This window comes from Piliocolobus tephrosceles, chromosome 4 (genome assembly GCF_002776525.5).
Source record: "Piliocolobus tephrosceles isolate RC106 chromosome 4, ASM277652v3, whole genome shotgun sequence".
Taxonomy (NCBI): domain Eukaryota; kingdom Metazoa; phylum Chordata; class Mammalia; order Primates; family Cercopithecidae; genus Piliocolobus; species Piliocolobus tephrosceles.
Window position 1 is genome coordinate 150,706,233 of NC_045437.1, and position 20,188 is coordinate 150,726,420.

Consider the following 20,188-nt stretch of genomic DNA (forward strand, 5'->3'; position numbering starts at 1 on the left):
TCGGCCAGGCTGGAGTGCAGTGGCCGGATCTCAGCTCACTGCAAGCTCTGCCTCCTGGGTTTACGCTATTCTCCTGCCTCAGCCTCCCAAGTAGCTGGGACTACAGGCCCCCGCCACCTCACCTGGCTAGTTTTTTGTATTTTTTTAGTAGAGACGGGGTTTCACCGTGTTAGCCAGGATGGTCTCGATCTCCTGAACTCGTGATCCGCCCGCCTCGGCCTCCCATAGTGGTGGGATTACAGGCTTGAGCCACCGCGCCCGGTCTCCCCAACTAATTTTTGTATTTTTTAGTGGAGATGGGGTTTCATCACGTTGGCCAGGCTGGTCTTGAACCCCTGACCTCATGTGATCCACCTGCCTCAGCCTCCCAAATTGCTGGGAATACAGGTGTGAGCCACTGTGCCTGGCCTTTTCTTTTTAATAATTATGCTGTCTGAGACTAAGATGTGGAAGGCCACATTATCCACTGAATGTGAACAGGACATCATCCACCTGAGGCAAGTGACAATATCTTTTGTATATTCTGTTCCATAGTATGGTGCCCAGTGTGCTCAAGGAACTGACATTAATGCTGAAATTATCTTTGTGTGGTATTTGCTTTTAGAGTGTGAATGCTGAATGTTTGCAATAGAAATGGCACACAATTTGTACTTACCAGTTAGCAGATAGTTCATTTAGAGCTATGGACTGGAAATCATACCTTCTTCCCTATTTTAGCCCCATTAAGAGGCCCTGATGTTTTCTGGAAGCTTAGAGACAGCAGGGGAAAGGCAAGATGCATTCTGATCTCTCCTCCCCCCGAACCCCAACTGTGGTATCTTATTGACTGTGGTGTGAAAGTCCCTGGTGTTCTTGGGGAGCAGGCTATAGAGAAAGCCCATCGCACATACTGTCAGGAGATCCAGTTTCTATTTTAAAAGGGGAGGGAAGAAAGAAACCCTGGGACCCTTACTTCCTGGATGCCAGCTGCATCTGTCTACAGTGGTCCCAGCAGTCTAAGTCAGCTGCATTTGCCCTGGCTGTTCCTACTCTCCCTGACTCCCTCTTAGAGGTAGGAGAGTGGCAGCAGGAATTTGGAGACAGGCCTGAGTCATCAGGAAGCTGGACTCTGAAGTGTCTGATGTCAGTCAGCTGGCACTGATGCGGAGCCAGCCAGCATTGCTTAAAGGTTTCAATGGAAATGTGTCTATAACCACCCAGAGTATAGTCCAGGTGTGTGGGCCGACTTGTGGCTCAGGGAAGCTAGTCTCCAAGGAGGGGCTTGGTTGTCAGAACAGAAGACAGTTCTACATGGGGGTGAAGCCCTTGCTGGTTTTGTTTATCCTGTTCTTTGCTCAGAATTTTCTCTAATAATAGTAATGAGTGCTATAAACTTTTTGAGCCCTCATTTTGTGTCAGGCACTGTGCTATATGTTCTATGTCATCTCATTTAATATAGACAGTCATACTACAAAACAGTTACTCTGAAGTCCCCTTATAGATGAAGGGGTTGAAACTTGTAGAGGTTAAGCATCTGGGCCAAAGTCACACAGCTAGTAGGGGAGACTTCGCTCAAAATCCAGAGCCCACATTCTTCCTATTACACTGGAGTGGGTTGGAAGGGAATGGAGCTTCTGGTAACCTTGATTGTTATCAGACATGGGCTGATCACTCCCAATACCTCAGGCAGGGTCAAGGATCAGGTCTAAGGAGTAGGTCCCTTTGTCTGTATCTTGCTAGGAACTTACAGTCTAGGACCTACTGGAAAGTACAGACTAGGATTCCTCTGATTCATCTGGTCAACTGCTGGTATGCTTAGTCAAGCCCTATTCACCAAAGAGGACTCCATTTTTGTCTGCCATGTGGAAATACTTCTGTCTTGTGTATTTTCTGCATGGAGGGGTGAGGTGTTAAGTTCTTGCCAGACAGTTGGGTGTGTGTATATACATGGTGTGTGTGGTTGTGGTTTGTGTATGTATATATGTGTGTGTGTGCTTGGCACTGGGCTCCATGAAGGGGAGCAGGGATGCTTTTGCTTCGTGTACAGCTAGGAAGCTTGAGTGATAGGAGGTTAAGGGATCAAGTCACAAAGGAAGCCTGGCTGCAATCTGAGTCGAGGGATTTCTTCTTCCTGAATGCCTGTGCCCATGCCTTGACTGGTCTGTGCCAAGGGCATTTAGTAATCAAGGTGCCTGTGTGTGGTGTGTGTGTGTGCACTCATGTGTATGTGTGGTGTGTGTTTGTGTGTGGTGCAGAAACTTGAACATAGTAGAGGTGGGTCTTTCCACAAGAGGGCCCCAGTAGGCTCATTTAAAAATTTCTGTCCCGACACAAAATGTGCCTTTTTATTTATACTGTTGCAGAACAAATAAAATGATGAGTCCAGTTGCTGTGGCTGATTTCACAGACCCCTCAAGAGACAGCATGGCTGTGGAAAGAACATGGCTTTTGGGGCCAAACTGGCTTTGAATTCTGACTCTATTGCTCTGTGGCCGCATGAACTCTGGCATGTTAGTTAACCTTTCTGAATTTTGGTCCCCTCATGGGTAAAATGAGCAGCATATTGGAACCACCTCAGAGGGTTGTTGTGAAGAGTAAATGAACTTAATACTTTGCTTGCAACATGGAAAGTTCTCTATAAATGTTGACTATAATTATTATTTGACATAATTAATTTTCCTCTGGGATGCCCAGATAGTGTATTTGAATACTGGGGGAAGGGGTGGAACTGGGGTATTTCTCTTTCTCTGCCATGACGATTGCTACAGTTATTATTACAGTTCCACAAAGTGTAAGGACTAAAGCCTCCGGGCAGTCTGAGGCATGACTGAGTGCCCAGAGAAGGTAGAATTGTGTCTGATGGGAGTTTCTTCTTAGAAAATTTACCTCCCTGCTCCCTCCTTCTGCTGGAGTGACTGATGCCATCATTGTCCTGAGGTCATGTGTGTTGTGGGGAAGCTCTTCATCAATCATAGGAACTTATGTATGGCATTGAAGAATCCCTCTGTTGCACCCCTGGAGGGATTTTTTTTTTCCTCTATTCTCATTAAGACTCTAGTGAAATGTTGAAAAATCACATTTAGAAATGTGGCCTCAAATCTTCAAAATTTAGTGGACCCATTGAGCCTTTTGGAGTGCTTTTGAATGGCCCTCTGACTGCCTCATTGCCAAATCCAGTGACTAATCTCCTGACATTGTTGCCTACAACTGGATTTTCTCATGATTCTCCGCTCTCTTGACCTGTGTAGGTCTGCACTAATGTGTGACAGCTCCTCTGATTTCCTTGCTTGCTCCCTTTTCCTAACCTGCAGCCATGAGTTGAAGACTATGCTTGGCCTACTGTCCTTTTCTCTCTAAGGTTTCTCCCCAGAAAGACAGTCACTCTGCTCCTGTTGCTTTGGTTATCACCTCTGTGCTGATAGCACTGGAACTCTTGCCCTGCCTTAGCCCTGTCTACCTCTTCGTCTTCAACAGGTATGAGGTTGCCACAGCCTTCCTCGACCCATTGATAAGTTCCATGCCTAATGGCATTGAATTCCAGTTGTTCTCTATGTAGGTATTGAGTGCCTGCCGTGTCTTCTGGGTCTTCAGCGGTCCAAATAAAGATTGAGCCTTAAGCTCACTTCTAGCATTCAGATTATTTGAAAGCTGTGGCCAAGTAGGACAGATCTGGAGAGGGCCAGGCTAGGCTAGGCTTTTTATTCAGTCACTCTGCTTGTCATGTGATTTCTTGTTTTTTTTTTTTTTTTTTTTTTTTTTTTTGAGACAGAGCCTCACTCTGTCGCCCAGTCTAGAGTGCAGTGGCATGATCTTTGTTCACTGCAACCTCTGCTTCCTAGGTTCAAGCAATTCTCCTGCCTCAGCCTTCCGAGTAGCTGGGATTACAGGCGTGCACCAAGATACTTGGCTAATTTTTTTGTATTTTTAGTAGAGATGGGCTTTCGCCATGTTGGCCAGGCTGGTCTTGAGCTCCTGACCTCAAGTGATCTGCCTTCCTTGGCCTCCTAAAGTGCTGGGATTACAGGTGTGAGCCACCATGCCCGGTCATGTCATGTGATTTATTTTCATTGGAGGCACTATCTTTTGTCTCTGTGATTGCAGGGTTTTTTTTTTCCTTTTTTTTTTTGCTAGTTTGTTTAGCTCCCTTCTTGAAGATCTGTATTCTTCTCTACTGGAGTGGGAATGGAGTAGGTCATGTTCCACCTCTGGGAGTACAGCGAAAGGGCTAGGAATGCCCCTCGCTGTTCTTTCCATTTCATCCCATCCCATGTTGCCTTCCCTCCAGGTGTCTATTCCCAGCTGGGCCTGTGGCGCCCCTCTTGGCTCCCTGTGCTGTCTGGCAGGGCTAACATCTGTACTGCCACTGTTCTCGCTTGCAGGCTGCACAGTGGATTTTGTAGCTCTCTGTAGCTCTTTGTAGCTCTCTGGTTAGGCAGAGGCTTGGATTCATTGTGAACCCTCTACCCTCCAACATCCTCCTCTAATAACCTTTTTTCTTGGGTGCCTTGGGTTTGTTGAGAGCAGTCCCTCTTTGCTTGGCCCCAGGCACGACTTCAAAACATGGGGGAGATATTATCCCCATTGTACAAATGGCCACTGGCTCAGGGATGTTCCAGTCCAGCCACCTAGCCAATTAGGGGCTGGACTAGTTAGAAGCCACATTTGTTTTGCTGTTCAAAGACTTTCCATTTAATTGCTGTCTACCTCTTGACTTTCTGTTTAGTATTGTCTCAGGGGGAAAAAGCTTGTTTGCCTTGACTACTCCAAACTTGTTTTTCTTGTCCTTCAAATTATTCTTTAAAATTCATTTCTTTTCTTAAGCCTTTGCACATTGTTCTCGCTTGTCAGGGGCGTCCTTTCAGTGTCCTCTTTGCATTGTTTCCTTAGCTTCATATTTGTCTGCTTAAATTAGGTAGTGCACTTCTGTTTGTGTAGAGGTGAGTGACTGTACATGTGCATATGAGTTTGTGCAGCCCATAAATAGTAATGAATGTGTGTCTGTGGAAGAGCTCATCCTCTAACCTTCAGTTTGTAAAGCAGGTGATTGTCCTACAGCTGTTGCTGCAGCTGGCAGTTCTGCATGTTGGTGGCTTGGCTCTCTGGATGCCAATATATGCTGGGAAAAGCACTGAGTGGGCTGGGTCTGCCTTGGGGCTCAGCAGAAAACTGCCTCGGGTTTCTCCCTTTTCAGCCAGGAGGGTCATCCTTTAACATATATTTCCTTTACCTCCTGGGAGTAGCTACCCAACAAAAGGCTTTGGTCCTCATTTGAGGCATGGGTCAGCTGGAGACTGTGTGGATCTAACAGGGAGTAGGAGCTTTGGAGAGTAGTTGCCTGGCCTGGCCCTGATGGGCTGTGGGTCCAGGGGCAGCAGTCATCATTTCCATTCCAATGATGGAGTTGGCCGGGCACCGAGGCTCAGGCCTATAATCCCAACACTTTGGGAGGCCGACATGGGTGGATTAGTTGAGCCCAGGAGTTTGAGACCAGCCTGGGCAACACGGTGAAACCTCATCTCTACAAAAATAATAAATAAAAAAAAGCCAGGTATGGTGGCACACCATATCTGCTACTTGGTAGTAGTCCCAGCTACTCGGGAGGCTGGGGTGGAAGGATTGCTTGAGCTTGGGAGTCGGAGGTTGCAGTGAGCCGAGATTGTGTCACTGCACTCCAGCCTGGGTGACGGAGTGAGGCCCTGCCTCAAAAAACAAACAAAACAACCAATAAAAAAATGGAATGATGATTAGATGCTGGGTGCTGGACGAAGTACTTCCTATTCATTGCTTTATTTAATCCTCACTACCAACCTTTGAAGTAGAAGTTCCTTTTTTTTTTTTTTTTTTTTTTTTTTTTTGAGACGGAGTCTCGCTCTGTTGCCCAGGCTGGAGTGCAGTGGCCGGATCTCAGCTCACTGCAAGCTCCGCCTCCCGGGCTCCCGCCATTCTCCTGCCTCAGCCTCCCAAGTAGCTGGGACTACAGGCGCTGGCCGCCACCTCGCCCGGCTAGTGTTTTTGTATTTTTTTTTAGTAGAGACGGGGTTTCACCGGGTTAGCCAGGATGGTCTCGATCTCCTAACCTCGTGATCCGCCCGTCTCGGCCTCCCAAAGTGCTGGGATTACAGGCTTGAGCCACCGCGCCCGGCTGAAGTAGAAATTCTTAATACACCTATTTTACAGGTGAAGAAACTGAGGCCTAGTGAAGTTGTGTCCAAGATCACATAGCTAGGAAGTGGCAGAGCCAAGAATTGGCCTTAGGTCTGTCTGACTCTAAGTCCATGTGTTATACTACCCAGTGTTTTTGTTTCTTTTGTTTCTTTCCTTCAGTTTCTTCCTTATAAAATGGAAGTAGGAATTCTTGCCCTTTCACATTTCCCAGGAGATTCGGGAAAACAAATACATGAACATACAGTGTAGGTTAATAACATGAGCATTTTATAAGATGGAATTCCAAGGGCTCCATGGCAGTCTACCAAGTTGGCTTTGCTTGCCCAGGACACTTAGAACCTTTTCCAGTTCTTTCTGTGCTCTGGTTCTGAAACTCAGCTACTGCCCATGGGTCCTACCAGGTGTGTCAGAAGCTGCCAGAGACCCAGCAGTCCCGCTCCCTCTCCCTTTATTGACTTCTTGCCATCCTCAATCATTCTTTTGTTTTCCATTCTGGAGAAAAGACATTAAGGAGAGATGTCTTGTTTATACAGGGCCCAATCCCCACTCCCAGTCTTGTCTGAATTGGTGGAAGACATGAGGCACTGAGAGAGGTGGGGACTGAGTGACCTCATCCCACCTGCTCCCCAAGCATCTGCTCTGGGCTGCAGTAAGCTGGCAATACAGATTGGTGAGTGTATCCAACCTCTGTTTAAGCAGAGGTACAGCCTACAAATGGACACTTTTGATAGAAAAATGGGCATCGATAGAAAAATGGGCATCTCAAGTACCTTATTATCTCTTCTGTCCCAAAGCCCAAGGATACTTAAGGAAAGAGTTACTGGTGAAACACTGAAATAGTTTCCCCTTTCCTGGACAGAGTGATGGTATTTTATGTCAGAAGAGGGCCATAAATATAAAGATGTAGGTCTGTCCTCCATTGAAAGTCAAGGACGATGAGAAGGATTTTTTTTTTGTAGGGTATACAGGGGCCATTGATGTGGTGAACCCAGAGTTTATGCATGGCAAGTGGTTCGGGAATGGCACTATCATCAGGCCAGGTGTGCCAAACTGTGCCTCAATGGGATGCCATGACTTTGGCTTTACTTATGCCAGGGACTGCAGCTGGCTTTTGCTGCTGCTGCTGCCTCTGTCCCTGCTTGTGATGGTAGGCCATCCTGGCAAAGCATAGCTGTGTGCCGCTTCCCTTTCCCCTTTTCCCTTCTCCCTCAGCTTTAGCATAAAGCCCAGGGCAAACTATGCCTGCCACTTCTTGAGTAAGGAGCAAGACCAGGTGACGTGGCTACAGGCCAGGCCTTAAAAGGACGGAGAACACTGTTTTCCATGCCTGCTTGCTGCAGAGTTGGTACTTGCCCTTGCTCTCTTAATGCCCCTGTGAAGTCTGAGGAACTGTCTCACACCTTTTTCCCAGCCTCACCTAGGTCTCTCCTCAGTCTTCCCAATCCCCCCATCCCTCTCCCACTGCCCAACTCAGCTCCATGTTCTTGTTCTCTCTCTCATTCTCTCTCCCTGTTTTGTGGAAAAATATATGGAGGCAATAACTGGGTCAGGCGTGCAGTCCATGTGGAATTATTGAGGGAAGATGAAGGATCCACTTGTGAATCCATCTCTCATCCTTAGTATTGGCAGAAAATGTTTCTGACAGTGTTTGCGTGTGTGCAGGAGATGGAGACGGCTGGGAGCCCTGTGGGAGCTGCCATTTCTCTCACCCTCCACTCCTCTTCCCACTCCAAGGAGTGGGGGAAGCTGCTGTGTGTGCATCAGCTGCCCCTGACCTCTTCTTCCTCAGTCCCTTCTGGGCCTCCTCCTTCTGCTCGTTTGTCTTCTTTGCCCTTGACTGTTTCCTTCTCATTTAGGTCTTCCTCCTCTTCTTTTTCCCCAGCACCAGTTTCGTTGTTGATCCCCGGCTGTAAGAAGGGAGCTCATAACTCTGTGTGTGTGTGTGTGTCTGTGTGTGTGTGTGTATACACGAGTATCTCATGGAAGGGGAGGGACATCTGTGGCTTTGGGTTAATCTTTGTTTTATTGTACATTGTCTTGATAATACTGTGAGTCCCCTGCTTCTATTCTTTTTTTTTCCCCACAGCCAAGGCTGCAGCATTAACAAAAGTATAGAGCAGTACAGGCAGCTCTAGGGTTGTGCCTTCTTAGGAATTGTCTCCCTAGGCCTCCCTAGCCTTCTCCCTCCTGATGTGGCGACCCCTTGCCCCTTGCTCATCCTCACTCAGCCTGGCCCCTCTCCTGCTCACACCCAGGGATGACCAGTCACCTATCCAGAACCTAGTGTGGTGCTGTGAACTCAATCCCTGCCTTTCAGTGTGATTGGTGCCCCAGGGAGCCAGGTTGCTGGGGGAAGCTCTCTCGTGGCACTCAGCCGTTGCATTTTGTCGGCAAAAAAAAGAGGGGGGGAGCTGGCAGAAAGCTAAGGCTTTTGCTGCTGGGTGAGTGTAGCAGCTATTTTTAGTACCCGAGCCTTTGCTTTTCCATTTGGCTGTGCTTTTTTAGCACAGTGCCGGTCCAGCAGGGCTGTTTTCCTTCATGGCTGCAGATGTCCTTAGGGAAAGTTTCTGTCGGCCCCTGAGAAGATGTGGGCTGTGCAGAGGGTTAATGGCTTCTGAGAGTGGGTTCAGGCATGCTTTAGGTCCCACTGCAATCGTGCCACAGGTCCAATTTCTTAAGGTGAAGCAGGGAGAAATGTGGCAGGAGTGGGATAGAGAAAAAGTAAACACCACATTCTTCAGAGGTGCTGCCCTGTAATTAACTCACTTAAGCCTCAATTGAGTAAACTGCCTAATGAGGTATACTGGGGCTGGGGGATAATATTAAAACCTCTTATAAGGTCTGGGCTAATACTGACACAGCCTGAATTTCCCTAAGGTTTTTGGGTTTGTTTTGCTTGTTTTATTTTGTTTTTCTTTCTGCCTTTCTTTCCTAGATCATTTGCTAATTTGGATTAAGTTTTCTTGACTTCTATCCTAGTTTACTAGAATATTTTCACTTTTCCAAATAGAAACTCTTCAATATTAAGGAGTAACTCTCCATTTTCCCTTTTCCTTAACTCGGTAACCGCTTTTCTACTTTCTATCAAATGAATTTGTCTGTTCTAAATATTTTGTGTAATCAGAATCATACAATATCTGAGCTTTTGTGTCTGATTTATTTCACTTAAGACAATGTTTTCAAGCTTCCATGTTGCAGCATGTATCAGAATTTCATTCCTTTTATGGCTGAATAATATTCCATTGTATGTATATACCACATTTTGAAAATTCATCTTTTGATGGCACTTGGATTGTTTCCACCTTTTGGGTATTGTGAACAATGCTGCAGTAAACGTTGATGCACATATATCTGTTTGAGTCCCTGTTTTCAATTCTTTGGGGGATATGCCTAGGCGTGGAATTGCCAGGACATATGGTAATTCTATATTTAGCTTTCTGAGGAGCCACCAAGCTATTCCCAAGTGGCTGCACTGTTGTATATCTACACCAGCAATGTACGAGGGTTCCAGTTAATCCACGTCTTCACCAACACTTGTTATTTTACTTAAAAAATATTACAGCCGTCATTGTGGGTGTGAAGTGGTGTATCATTGTGGTTTTGATTTGCATTTCCCTCATGGTTAATGATGTTGAGAACCTTTTCATGTCTCTATTGGCCATTTGTATATCTTCTTTGGAGAAATGTTTACTCAAGCCCTTTGCCCATTTTTATTTAAAAAATTTTTTTTAAGTGACAGAATCTCACTCTGTTGCCCAGGCTGGAGCACAGTGACATTATCATAGCTCACTGAGGCCTCAAACTCCTGGGCTCAAGAGATCTCACCTGAGCCTCCTAAGTAGCTGGGACTACAGGTGCACACCACCACACCTGGCTAATTTTTTAAATTTTTAGTTTTTTTTTTTTTTTAGAGAAGATGGCTAGCTATATTGCTCAGGCTGTTCTTGAACTCCTGCCTTTGCCCATTTTTAAATTGGGATGCTTGTCTTTTTATTGAGATTTAGGAATTCTCAACACGTTCTGGACAATATACCCGAACAGACATGTGATTTACAAATATTTTCTCCCATTCTGTCTTTTCACTATTTTGATAATATCCTTTGAGACCCAAAAGCTTTTTCATTTTGATGAAGTCCAATTTATCTATTTTTCTTTTGTTGCCTATGCTTTTGGTGTTATATTTAAGAAACCATTGCCAAATCCAAGGTCATTAAGATTACGTCTATGTTTCCTTCTAAGTTTTATGCTTTTAGCTCTTAAATGTAAGTCTTTGATTCATTTCTAGTTAGTTTTTATAAATGATATAAGGTAAGGGTCCAACTTTACCCTTTTTAAAAAAATTTTTTTATTTTTTTGAGATGGAGTCTCGCTCTGTTGCCCAGGCTGGAGTGCAGAGGTACAATCTCGGCTCACTGCAAGTTCCGCCTCCCAGATTCATGCTATTCTCCAGCCTCAGCCTCCTGAGTAGCTGGGACTACAGGCGCCCGCCACCATGCCCAACTAATTTTTTGTGTTTTTAGTAGAGATGGGGTTTCACTGTGTTAGCCAGGATGGTCTCGATTTCCTGACCTCGTGATCCGCCCGCATCGGCCTCCCAAAGTGCTGGGATTACAGGCGTGAGCCACCGTGCCTGGCCCCAACTTCACTCTTATACATGTGGATATCCAGTTGTCCCCGGACCATTTGTTAGACTGTCCTTTCTCCATTGAATGGTCTTGGCAGCATTGTCAAAAATTGACCATATTTGAGATTATTTCTGGACTCTCAATTTTATTCCATTGGTCTGTCCATCCTTATTCCAGTATCACTCTTTGATTACAGTAGCTTTGTAGTAAGTTTTGAAATTAGGAAGAGTGAGTCCTCTAACTTCTTTTACTTTCTTAGACGGGTACTCACTCTGTCGCCCAGGTTGTAGTGCAGTGGCACAATCTCAGCTCACTGCAACCTTCACCTCCCAGGCTCAAGTGATCTTCCCACCTCAGCCTCCTGGGTAGCTGGGACTACAGGCATGTACCAGCACACCCAGCAAATTTTTGTATTTTTGGTAGAGATGGGGTTTTGCCATGTTGCCCAGGCGGTCTTGAACTCTTGAGCTCAGGCAGTCCACCCACTGGCCTCCCAAAGTGCTGGGATTATAGGTGTGAGCCACCAGACCCAGCCCTTTCTTCATTGTTGAGATTGTTTTGGCTATTCTGGGTCCCCTGAAATTACATATGAGTTTTAGGATGAGTTTCTCTATTGGGATTTTTTTTTTTTTTGAGACAGAGTCTTGCTCTGTCGCCCAGGCTGGAGTGCAGTGGCTGGATCTCAGCTCACTGCAAGCTCTGCCTCCCAGTTTCACGCCATTCTCCTGCCTCAGCCTCCCAAGTAGCTGGGACTACAGGCGCCTGCCACCTCGCCCGGCTAGTTTTTTGTATTTTTTAGTAGAGACGGGGTTTCACCGTGTTAGCCAGGATGGTCTCTATCTCCTGACCTCGTGATCCACCCGTCTCGGCTTCCCAAAGTGCTGGGATTACAGGCTTGAGCCACCGCACCCAGCTTCTCCATTGGGATTTTAACAGAGATTGCTCTGAATCTGTATGTTGCTTTGGGTAGTGTTGTTATTAACAGTATGAAGTCTCTAATTCATGAACATGGGATGTCCTTCCATCCTTATATTCTTTTAATTTTTTTTTTTTTTTTTTGGAGGATTGGGGTCTCACTCTGTCACTCAGGCTGGAGTGCAGTGGTATAGTCATGGGTCACTACAGCCTCAACCTCTAGGGCTCAAGTGGTCTTTCTGCCTCAGCCTCTCATGTAGCTGGGACTACAGGCTCACACCACTGTGCCTAGCTAATTTTTTTGTTTTTTAAATGTTTTTTTGTGGAGACAGGGTCTCACTGTGTTGTGCAGGCTGGTCTTGAACTTCTGGCCTCAAGGGATCCTCCCACCTTTGCCTGTCCTTTTAATAGTTACTGAGGCTTGTACTTTGATTTGTTTGACTGTTTGAAAGGTGGTGTGAGAGGTTTTGTGACTTGGGAATATTGAACTTTGCTGTCTTAGAGGATATTGATGCCATCTGTCTTCAGGTAGGATAATGGGTGTGTTTTAGAAGTGGGTGGTTACAAAGGCTTATGTGGATTTGCGCCCATGTTTGTTCACACACAGATCGGTTGGTTAGTTTCCCTCTCTCCTTATCATAGTCAAGACCACCCGCCACAACCTAATAACAAGTTCTAATGAAGAAGGAAGGGACCAGGGCTGTGATAGCTCATGCAGGAGTCCTGATTGACTGTATGGTTCTAGCCAGGGCATATCTCTTATTGGATGGCTGGATCCACCATGGGAGATAGAGGCTTCAGAATTACCTAGAAGTGGTAGAAGACTCGTTATACCTCTATGCAGGAAATGTCTGACATGTGAGCAAGTGATGACACGGGAATCACAGTGCAGGGGAATCGAGCACTAGCTTTTCATTGACCTTCTGTTTTCTGTGCTTGCACCTGCAGGTCCCTGACTATGGCTCCCCAGAGCCTGCCTTCATCTAGGATGGCTCCTCTGGCCTTACTGCTTGGGCTGCTGATGGCTGCGTGCTTCACCTTCTGCCTCAGTCATCAGAACCCGGTAAATGTCTTTATTGCAAGTGGGAGGGATCCTCGATGAGGTCTTGAGAAGGCCTCCCTGTCACCAGGGCTGCTGTGGGAGTAGGGTGGGCTTTTATGTTTCTTTCTTATGTGAGTGTGGCTGGCAGTGGATCATGGAGTAGGTAGACTTCTTCCTCCCCATCCCCGTGTCTTCTGGCTTCTGTTTAAAGCTTATGGCACAGTTTCCCTTTGGGGAAAAGATGATGATGATAAATTAATAATTATAATCTTCCATGTACCAAGCCTTGTAGTGAGTGCTTTATATATATTTTCATTTAATCCTCCCAACAACACTGTGAAGTAGGCAGCTGTAGTTTTTATCCTCCTTTTGAGGAGAAGACTAAGACTCAGAGACATTAAGTAACTTGGCCAAAATCACACAGCCAGTTTGTGAGAGCTGTGAATGTCAGGATTCTTCCCAAAAGCTGAGTGCCTGTGTGGTGGGCATCAGTTCCAAGTAAGACTCTTTTTCTTCCTCTCCTCCTCTCTCCCTTGTACTTTCTCAGTTCATCTCCGTCTCTGTATCCTCCTTCCTTTTGTCTACAGCTCCCTGTTCTTTCCGGGCCACACTTCATTAACCTAGAGCTCACTGCTTAGGGCTTCTGCCATTGCCGTTGGCAGGAGGAGAATGCCCGAAAAGGCTCTGAGCTTGGCCTGGCTGCAGCACAATACGGTTCCTGGCCCTGTTTACTTGGCTTGTCCCAGTAACAGCCTGCCCTTGACCAGCTCCTAGTGCCCTCCCTCTCTTCTCCCTTGGTAAGCTCCCACTGTCAGTTATTTGACAGTTTCACCCTCCCCTGGCCACCTTCCCCAACCCCAGGGCTCCCACTAAATGTTGGATATAGCGCTGGAAGCTCTGGAGCGGGAGGTCCTTGAAGTGCAAATGACAATTGTGATGAATTTAATAACAATCCAGCTTAGCTGTGGTTCACCTCTGGCTCATGGCAAGCTTCCACCTTCTCTCTGAAATCATTTGTTTCCTCTCTGCCTTTCCCCCCACTTTGTGGAGCAGGAGAAAACATACAGTTGGGAGTCACGAGTCCTTTTGAGTTTTTAATGCCCTCTGAGATCCTGTTAGTGCTGTTTATTTGCCTGTTCTTCAAGGACAGTGAGAATGGGATTCCAGGGGCCCCTGAGAATGGGACTGGCTACAGCATGAGGTTGGGGCTGTCTCTGGCATGGATTGGCAGTGGAATGGCCCAGAAAAGAGCCTTGAGGGACCAGGGCTGTGTCCCCTCCCCAACTTGTAGCTCATGAGGATGCCGTGCTCCCCATCGTGAGCTTTAGCAGATGCACAATTAACAAAGGCATGCTGATGAATTTACTTAAGGACCGAGTTAGGAAGTCCCTTTTGGATAATAGTCCAACCCAATAGATGAGCTTTCAGAGCATAATTATTCTGGCCCATTTATATTAGCTCCATTGAGTCTAGTCTCAGAAAAATGTTAATACTGACTTTCATCAACAGAAGCTGCTTTTATCCTTATGTCTGTTCCTAAGCTGTATACATTTGTCATAATCTTTTATCATGTGCTAAGCGCAAGTAGGAGTTGAAGCATCTTTTCTCTCATACCATAAAAATTGTTGCCCTGATGTCATTTAAAATCTAAATTATGCAGCCAGCCACCTTCAGAACAGTGAAAATGGGGTGGAGGTGGTTATGATCCTTTCTTCAGAGCCCGGAGTCCAGGTAAGTGCTCCTGATGACTTGGAATTGTCCTCCCCAATGGCACTGGGGCAGGTTCATGCCCACCCAGGAAAGGCTGGCCGTGTGTATCACAGTATGATCTGGAGCCAGCTTTCCTTCCTGGCTCCTGCTGCGGTACTTCCCTGGGATGCCACATCTCAGGAGGCATGTAGATGCTGAAGGGCTGTGGTTGTGTGTTACTGGCCTTTAAAAAGGTGAACAACGAGGCAGGTACAGTAGTGGAGCCTTGTAGAAGAAGCACAGGCCCTTCGTAAGATCCCTTTTGCCTCACACTTTGGCAGTTTGACCCTTTCTGAGCTTTGTTTCCTAATCTGTAAAACAGGGTCGGTACCTTCCTCTTAAGGTTTTAGTGTAGATTAAATGTGATTATATATAAAGCACCTGGCATTGAAACTGGCACAATATGGCCAATAAATGGTTAATGAATGTCAGCTGCTGTTTTTTAGTATAGGGGTGCTGCTTCTATGGTTTAATTTGGGCTGTGTCAGGCAGGCTTCTGTCCCAAAATGTTGCCCTGGCAGTCTGTCTCTGTTACAGTGTCTGTCAACCCACCATTAGAGATTCATTCATTCTCTTGGATCTTGAAGGCTTTGGTTTTTAAGAATCTCTTATTCAGATACAAGCGCAAGGAAGTGTGACATGGTAAGCTGTTGTCAGCTAACACCTTAGCTAGGATTTCTTGCCAGTCACTTGAGAGGAAATTGGTATTTGGAATGATGGTGATAGGGAGAAGAGAGTGCTGATGATCCAGCATGGAAGGGAGCCCTGAGGAGCCAGCTGGGAAGGCACCAGAGCACGGGTTTTACTTCATGGCCGACCAAGGGCTGGTCTGCCTCCCTCTCTCCTGTTCAGGACACTGCCTAGGCAGAGTGAGGCTAGTTGTGCTTGTTCTTTCTCTGGGACTGTGGTTTCTTACCTGGCCCACGGAAGTCTTTGCCAAGGAAGGGCATGTGCTGGTACATATGCTAAAGTGATCTCAGTGTCCCAGCATCATTCCCTCAGCTCTCAGGGCACAACTTATTAGGACATCTGACCAAAAAAGAATCATAGAAGTGAGTCAAAACTTATGTATGGGCTTTGGAGCCAGGCAGGTCTGGACTTCAATCTCTGCTGTGCTTTTCTGAGCAGTGTGATTTTGAAAAGCCCCATATCTGTCCTCCTATGGGACTAATATGATGTGCTTCACAGATGAGACTTGGATGAATTGAGGCATGGAAGGCATCTTGCCCCAGTGCCTGCCATATGATCAGGGCTTAATAAACGGTAGCTGCTGTTATCATTACAACCTCATCCTCTTGATGCTGCTTTTTCTCAAAACCTTTTCTGGAGCTCTGCTTTTGAACTCACTGTCCAGCCTGTGGTGTGTTCATATCATTGAACCTCTCTCAATGCTTCTGAGCCCTTGGCCTTTGAGGATAGCTAGGTGTGATTTAGGCAAAGCATCTAAAGACTCTCATAGCCAGGTCTAGTGAACAGGGTGAGCACAGATAGGGGAGAACCAATTTTGTGTCAATCCCCACTAAAAATCGAGGTGTACTTTAAAATATACTTTTAAACGTACAGATTTTGTGTTTGCGTCTTAAAATCTGGTTCAAAGATGATACCTAGAGGAGGTGCAAAAAACATTTTGAACAGTGACAGGATTGTTGCAAAGGAGTCTGGCCTCCTTAGGACTTGAAGCATGTAGCTCAGCGGTTCATCAGTCTCATTCTCTCCCTTCTTCTCGAATCCACGCTGTTAATCTTGTTAATGAAATCTAGAAAAAGAGGCTTTCCCAACCCTTAGCAGTTAAATGAACATCGGCCTACCTCAATTTTGAAGGGCTTCCTGTGCTACCTTCTTATCACCATCTCCCTTGCCCCTCTCTGCTTCTCTTGATGATAATTTGGCTGCTTGCTTACAGCCTGCCAGGAATTACCCAGCTAATAGGTAAACTGAAACAAAGGTTGAGGCTGGGCATGGGGGCTCATGCCTGTAATCCCAGCACTTTGGGAGGCAGAGGAGGGAGGATTGCTTAAGTCTAGGAGTTCAAGACCAACCTAGGAAACATAGGGAGACCTTGTCTCTACTAAAAATTTTTTTTTAAAAAAAAGGTTGCAAATTGATGCTTAGATATTTTAGTTTGGCCCTCTTAGTGTTCTAAAAATAAGAACATTTCACATAAAAATCTGGATTTCTGTTTTCAAGTTGAATGCCTGCGTGACAGTGGTAGACCAGCTGAGTAGCAGCTGCTTCCCTGAGTCAAGGCAGGAGGGCTCCAGTTTCTACAGTCCCACCACTCCCTATTGTTTACACCTGGTCCACTGATTTACCTGCATCCCTGCCTGGCCCCTGGGACATTTCATTGACACACCTCCAAGGTAAATTTTACTGACTTTCTCCTCGTCCTGCAGTCTAATGCTTCTGACCAGGGCTGATCCTAGTGTATATAGGCTCTGGTACTTAGCAGACAGGGTGGTCTTTGTTCTGGAATATGAGGTGAGTACCTGCAGCAGACTCATGTGCTTTGGGCTTTCCTCAGTCTAAGGCACCCAGAAGACACACCTGCCTATGGGAAGGGGCATTCATTCATCTATTTGTTCAGCAGTTTCAAACTAAGCCCTGTGCTAGGCATGGGGGTGATGAAGGAGACTGACATGGTGCCTGCCCTCTAGAAACTCAGGTTGTTGGAAGTCCTTGATGTCCATGTCCTCAGAATGGAGGGTGCCTCTTGCCAGTGTGTCTTCTCTGTAGTCTCGTAAGCACACCTATTATTCTATTCCTAGTTTCCTTTTGAGCTCAGATTTGTGCAAACTTTAAGTTGAAGAGGTTTGAGGCACCAGGCTGTGCAGATGACATGCTTGAATGATGCCATATTGTATAGTCACTCCTGGATGTCACAACACAGCCTGGAATCTATGACTGCCTTTATAAGTAATAACAGTAACAGCCACCATGTACCCAAGGCCAGTGCTTTACAATGTAGTACCTCATCTAACTATGAGCTAGATGTTGTTATTATTTTCATGTTGAAGATATGGAAACTGAAACTTAGAAAGTTAAAAAACTTTCCTGAGTCACAAGAAACTGGGATTTGAATTATTCAGCATCTTAACCACTGTGCTGGAGTCAGTGCCTCTCATAACTATGCATATAACATCTCCCAGGTGTGGTTAGATTTGAGAGCTTCTTCTTGCCAAGATATTTTCCTTACTGGTCTTAGTAAGGCCTGAAGTTCTGTCATCTAAATTTCATGCCTTTATTTCTTGTTAAACTGTAAAAATTCTTGGAGGGGCTCTACATTGTCATCACCAGCACCTTAACATTTTAACCTTTCCTCTGGCAACTAAAGATCAGGCATTGAGGGACCCAGGCAGGAGGGAGCCTTATCTAGAGTAAGGCACTTTTATTTTTTTTATTTTTTTATTTTTGGAGACAGGGTCTTGCTCTGTCACCTAGGCTGAAGTGTGATGGTGCCATCTCAGGTCACTGCAGCCTCTGCTTCCTGGGCTCTAACGATCCTCTTGCCTCAGCCGCCCAAGTAGGTGGGACTATAGGCGTGCGCCACCATGCCTGGCTAATTTTTTTGTGTTTTTTGTAGAGATGGGGTTTTGACGTGTTGCCCAGGCTGGTCTTGAACTCTTGGGTTCAAACAATCCACCCACCTTGGCCTCTCAAACTGCTGAGATTACAGGCATGAGCCTCCGCACCCGGTGGAGAATGAGGTGTTATTTGAAAGTTAAATAACTTTCCAGATGTATGAGATATAACATCTCGCAGGTGTGGTTAGCATTGTTGGGAGACCAAAATGAGATCTATGTAAAGTACCCAGCACGGGTTTGGGCTCACAGGAAGATTCCAAGAAATACACTTTTTATTACTTGGGGAGAGATTGGCAAGCAGAGAAAAAGTGATGACAGGGGAGGTGGGCAGGCTGAAATACCTCCCCATGTGCTAATGTGGGTTCCTCCTTGTTTTCCCAAATGTAATTTCCCAGAGCTCTGGAACCCTCTGGTTCGAATTTCCTGAGGCCTTATTACTTTTTTTGCAAGAACGGGTTTAAAAATGGGATAGGAAGGATGAGAGTCCAGGAAAGAGCAAAATGAATAATACTTTGTATTTATCTTTCATCGCTGTCTCCTGAGCTGAGAATGCTCCAGAGACACCATCTCATTAATCCACTATGTTCTGCACAGGGTGGAAGGAAACAGGTTTTAGGAAGTGGTTTCCAACCTGAGCATCTTCCTCCCTCAGCCCAGCTGGATTCTCACCTTCCCACTCGCACCCTTCCTCTATGGTTTACAGTGGCTCCTAGGCACACTGGGGAATTGCGCCCTGCTGGGATGCTTGGGAATCAGCTGGGCCTTAGCTGCCAGCTTTTGTGCATCTGTAGTGGCCATTTGAGGCCTTACTCTCCCATTCATGTATGTGTTTTTTTTCTTTTCTAAATATGTGTATTTTTATTGTAAAAATAATACGTACGAGTTTTAAACATCAAACAGTATAATGGCATGTCAAAAAGTAAAAGACTTTTATTGTTTCCTTTTGCCAGCCCCTGTCCCTAATGTATTCCCTTAACACGTTCAAGTTATTGCTGCGTGTTATTTATGCGTGTTATGCTGCATTCATTTAGCCGTATCACCTCACATGTGCTGGTTCTGAGGCTGACCTTGTGAAAGGAACTGTGAGTCTCCAGACATGTGTGGCTGTCGGGGAGGGGGGCATGGAGGAAAAGAACGTGCCACCCTGGGCCATTTTTTTTTCTGCTTACCTGGGCGCCTAGTTGCGGTGGGTCATTCCCTGTGTTTTCTTTTCTCAGAAGGAGTTTGCCCTGACCAACCCCGAGAAAAGCAGCACCAAAGAAACAGAGAGAAAAGAAACCAAAGCAGAGGAGGAGCTGGACGCCGAAGTCCTGGAGGTGTTCTACCCGACGCATGAGTGGCAGGCCCTTCGGCCAGGTATCAGGCCCAGCCCTGTCCCCACAAAACACACTCTGAATTCAAACTGTGTATGTCCTTTGTCCCCACAGGGCTGCTCCTTCAGGCTGCTCCTCTCTGGCCTGCGGGAGGGAAACAGCATGGTCCGTCAGAGTGGTATCTGCTGCTGCAGGGCTCAGGGACCTTCATTTTCCAGCAGAACAGAGATTGCAGTGTCTTAGTGCCCTGGAAGGAAGGCAGGTGGTGGGTGGCTGTGGTTTCTGAGCAAGTGATTGAAAACTTTCTTTCCCTGCACTTCTGAAGCACCGGAGAGGCACTGACATGTGCCTCGCTCTGCAAATGCTATTTTGGGCTCTGCTGCTTGGCTCAGTGCTGCTGAAATACTGTTCATGGGAGAGTCCTGAGCGCCAGTGTGGGGCAGGTGTGTTCTATTGTTAAAGGAACCTGTGCCGAGAAATGGGCTGGTCCTGGCCTGGTTTTTATTTTTATTTTATTTTATTTTATTATTATTTTTTTAGACACGGAGTCTTGCTCTGTCGCTCGGGCTGGAGTGCAGTGGCCGGATCTCAGCTCACTGCAAGCTCTGCCTCCCGGGTTTACACCATTCTCCTGCCTCAGCCTCCGGAGTAGCTGGGACTATAGGCGCCCGCCACTTCGCCCGGCTCGTTTTTTCTATTTTTAGTAGAGATGGGGTTTCACCGTGTTAGCCAGGATGGTCTTGATCTCCTGACCTCATGATCTGCCCTTCTCGGCCTCCCAAAGTGCTGGGATTACAGGCTTGAGCCACCGCGCCCGGC

The 20,188-nt window shown here is 46.3% G+C and overlaps 1 protein-coding gene across 1 annotated transcript in view; it reads left to right on the forward strand.

The window, feature by feature from the left end:
* The window catches only part of SIL1 (SIL1 nucleotide exchange factor), a 237,537-nt gene that overhangs the window by 59,258 nt on the left and 158,091 nt on the right, over positions 1 to 20,188 (forward strand). Inside the window, exons 2-3 of the mRNA XM_023195311.2 lie at positions 12,633 to 12,747; positions 19,274 to 19,412. Of these exons, the coding sequence (XP_023051079.1) occupies positions 12,643 to 12,747; positions 19,274 to 19,412 (244 nt within the window). The 5' untranslated portion in view covers positions 12,633 to 12,642. The remainder of the gene's footprint in view (positions 1 to 12,632; positions 12,748 to 19,273; positions 19,413 to 20,188) is intronic.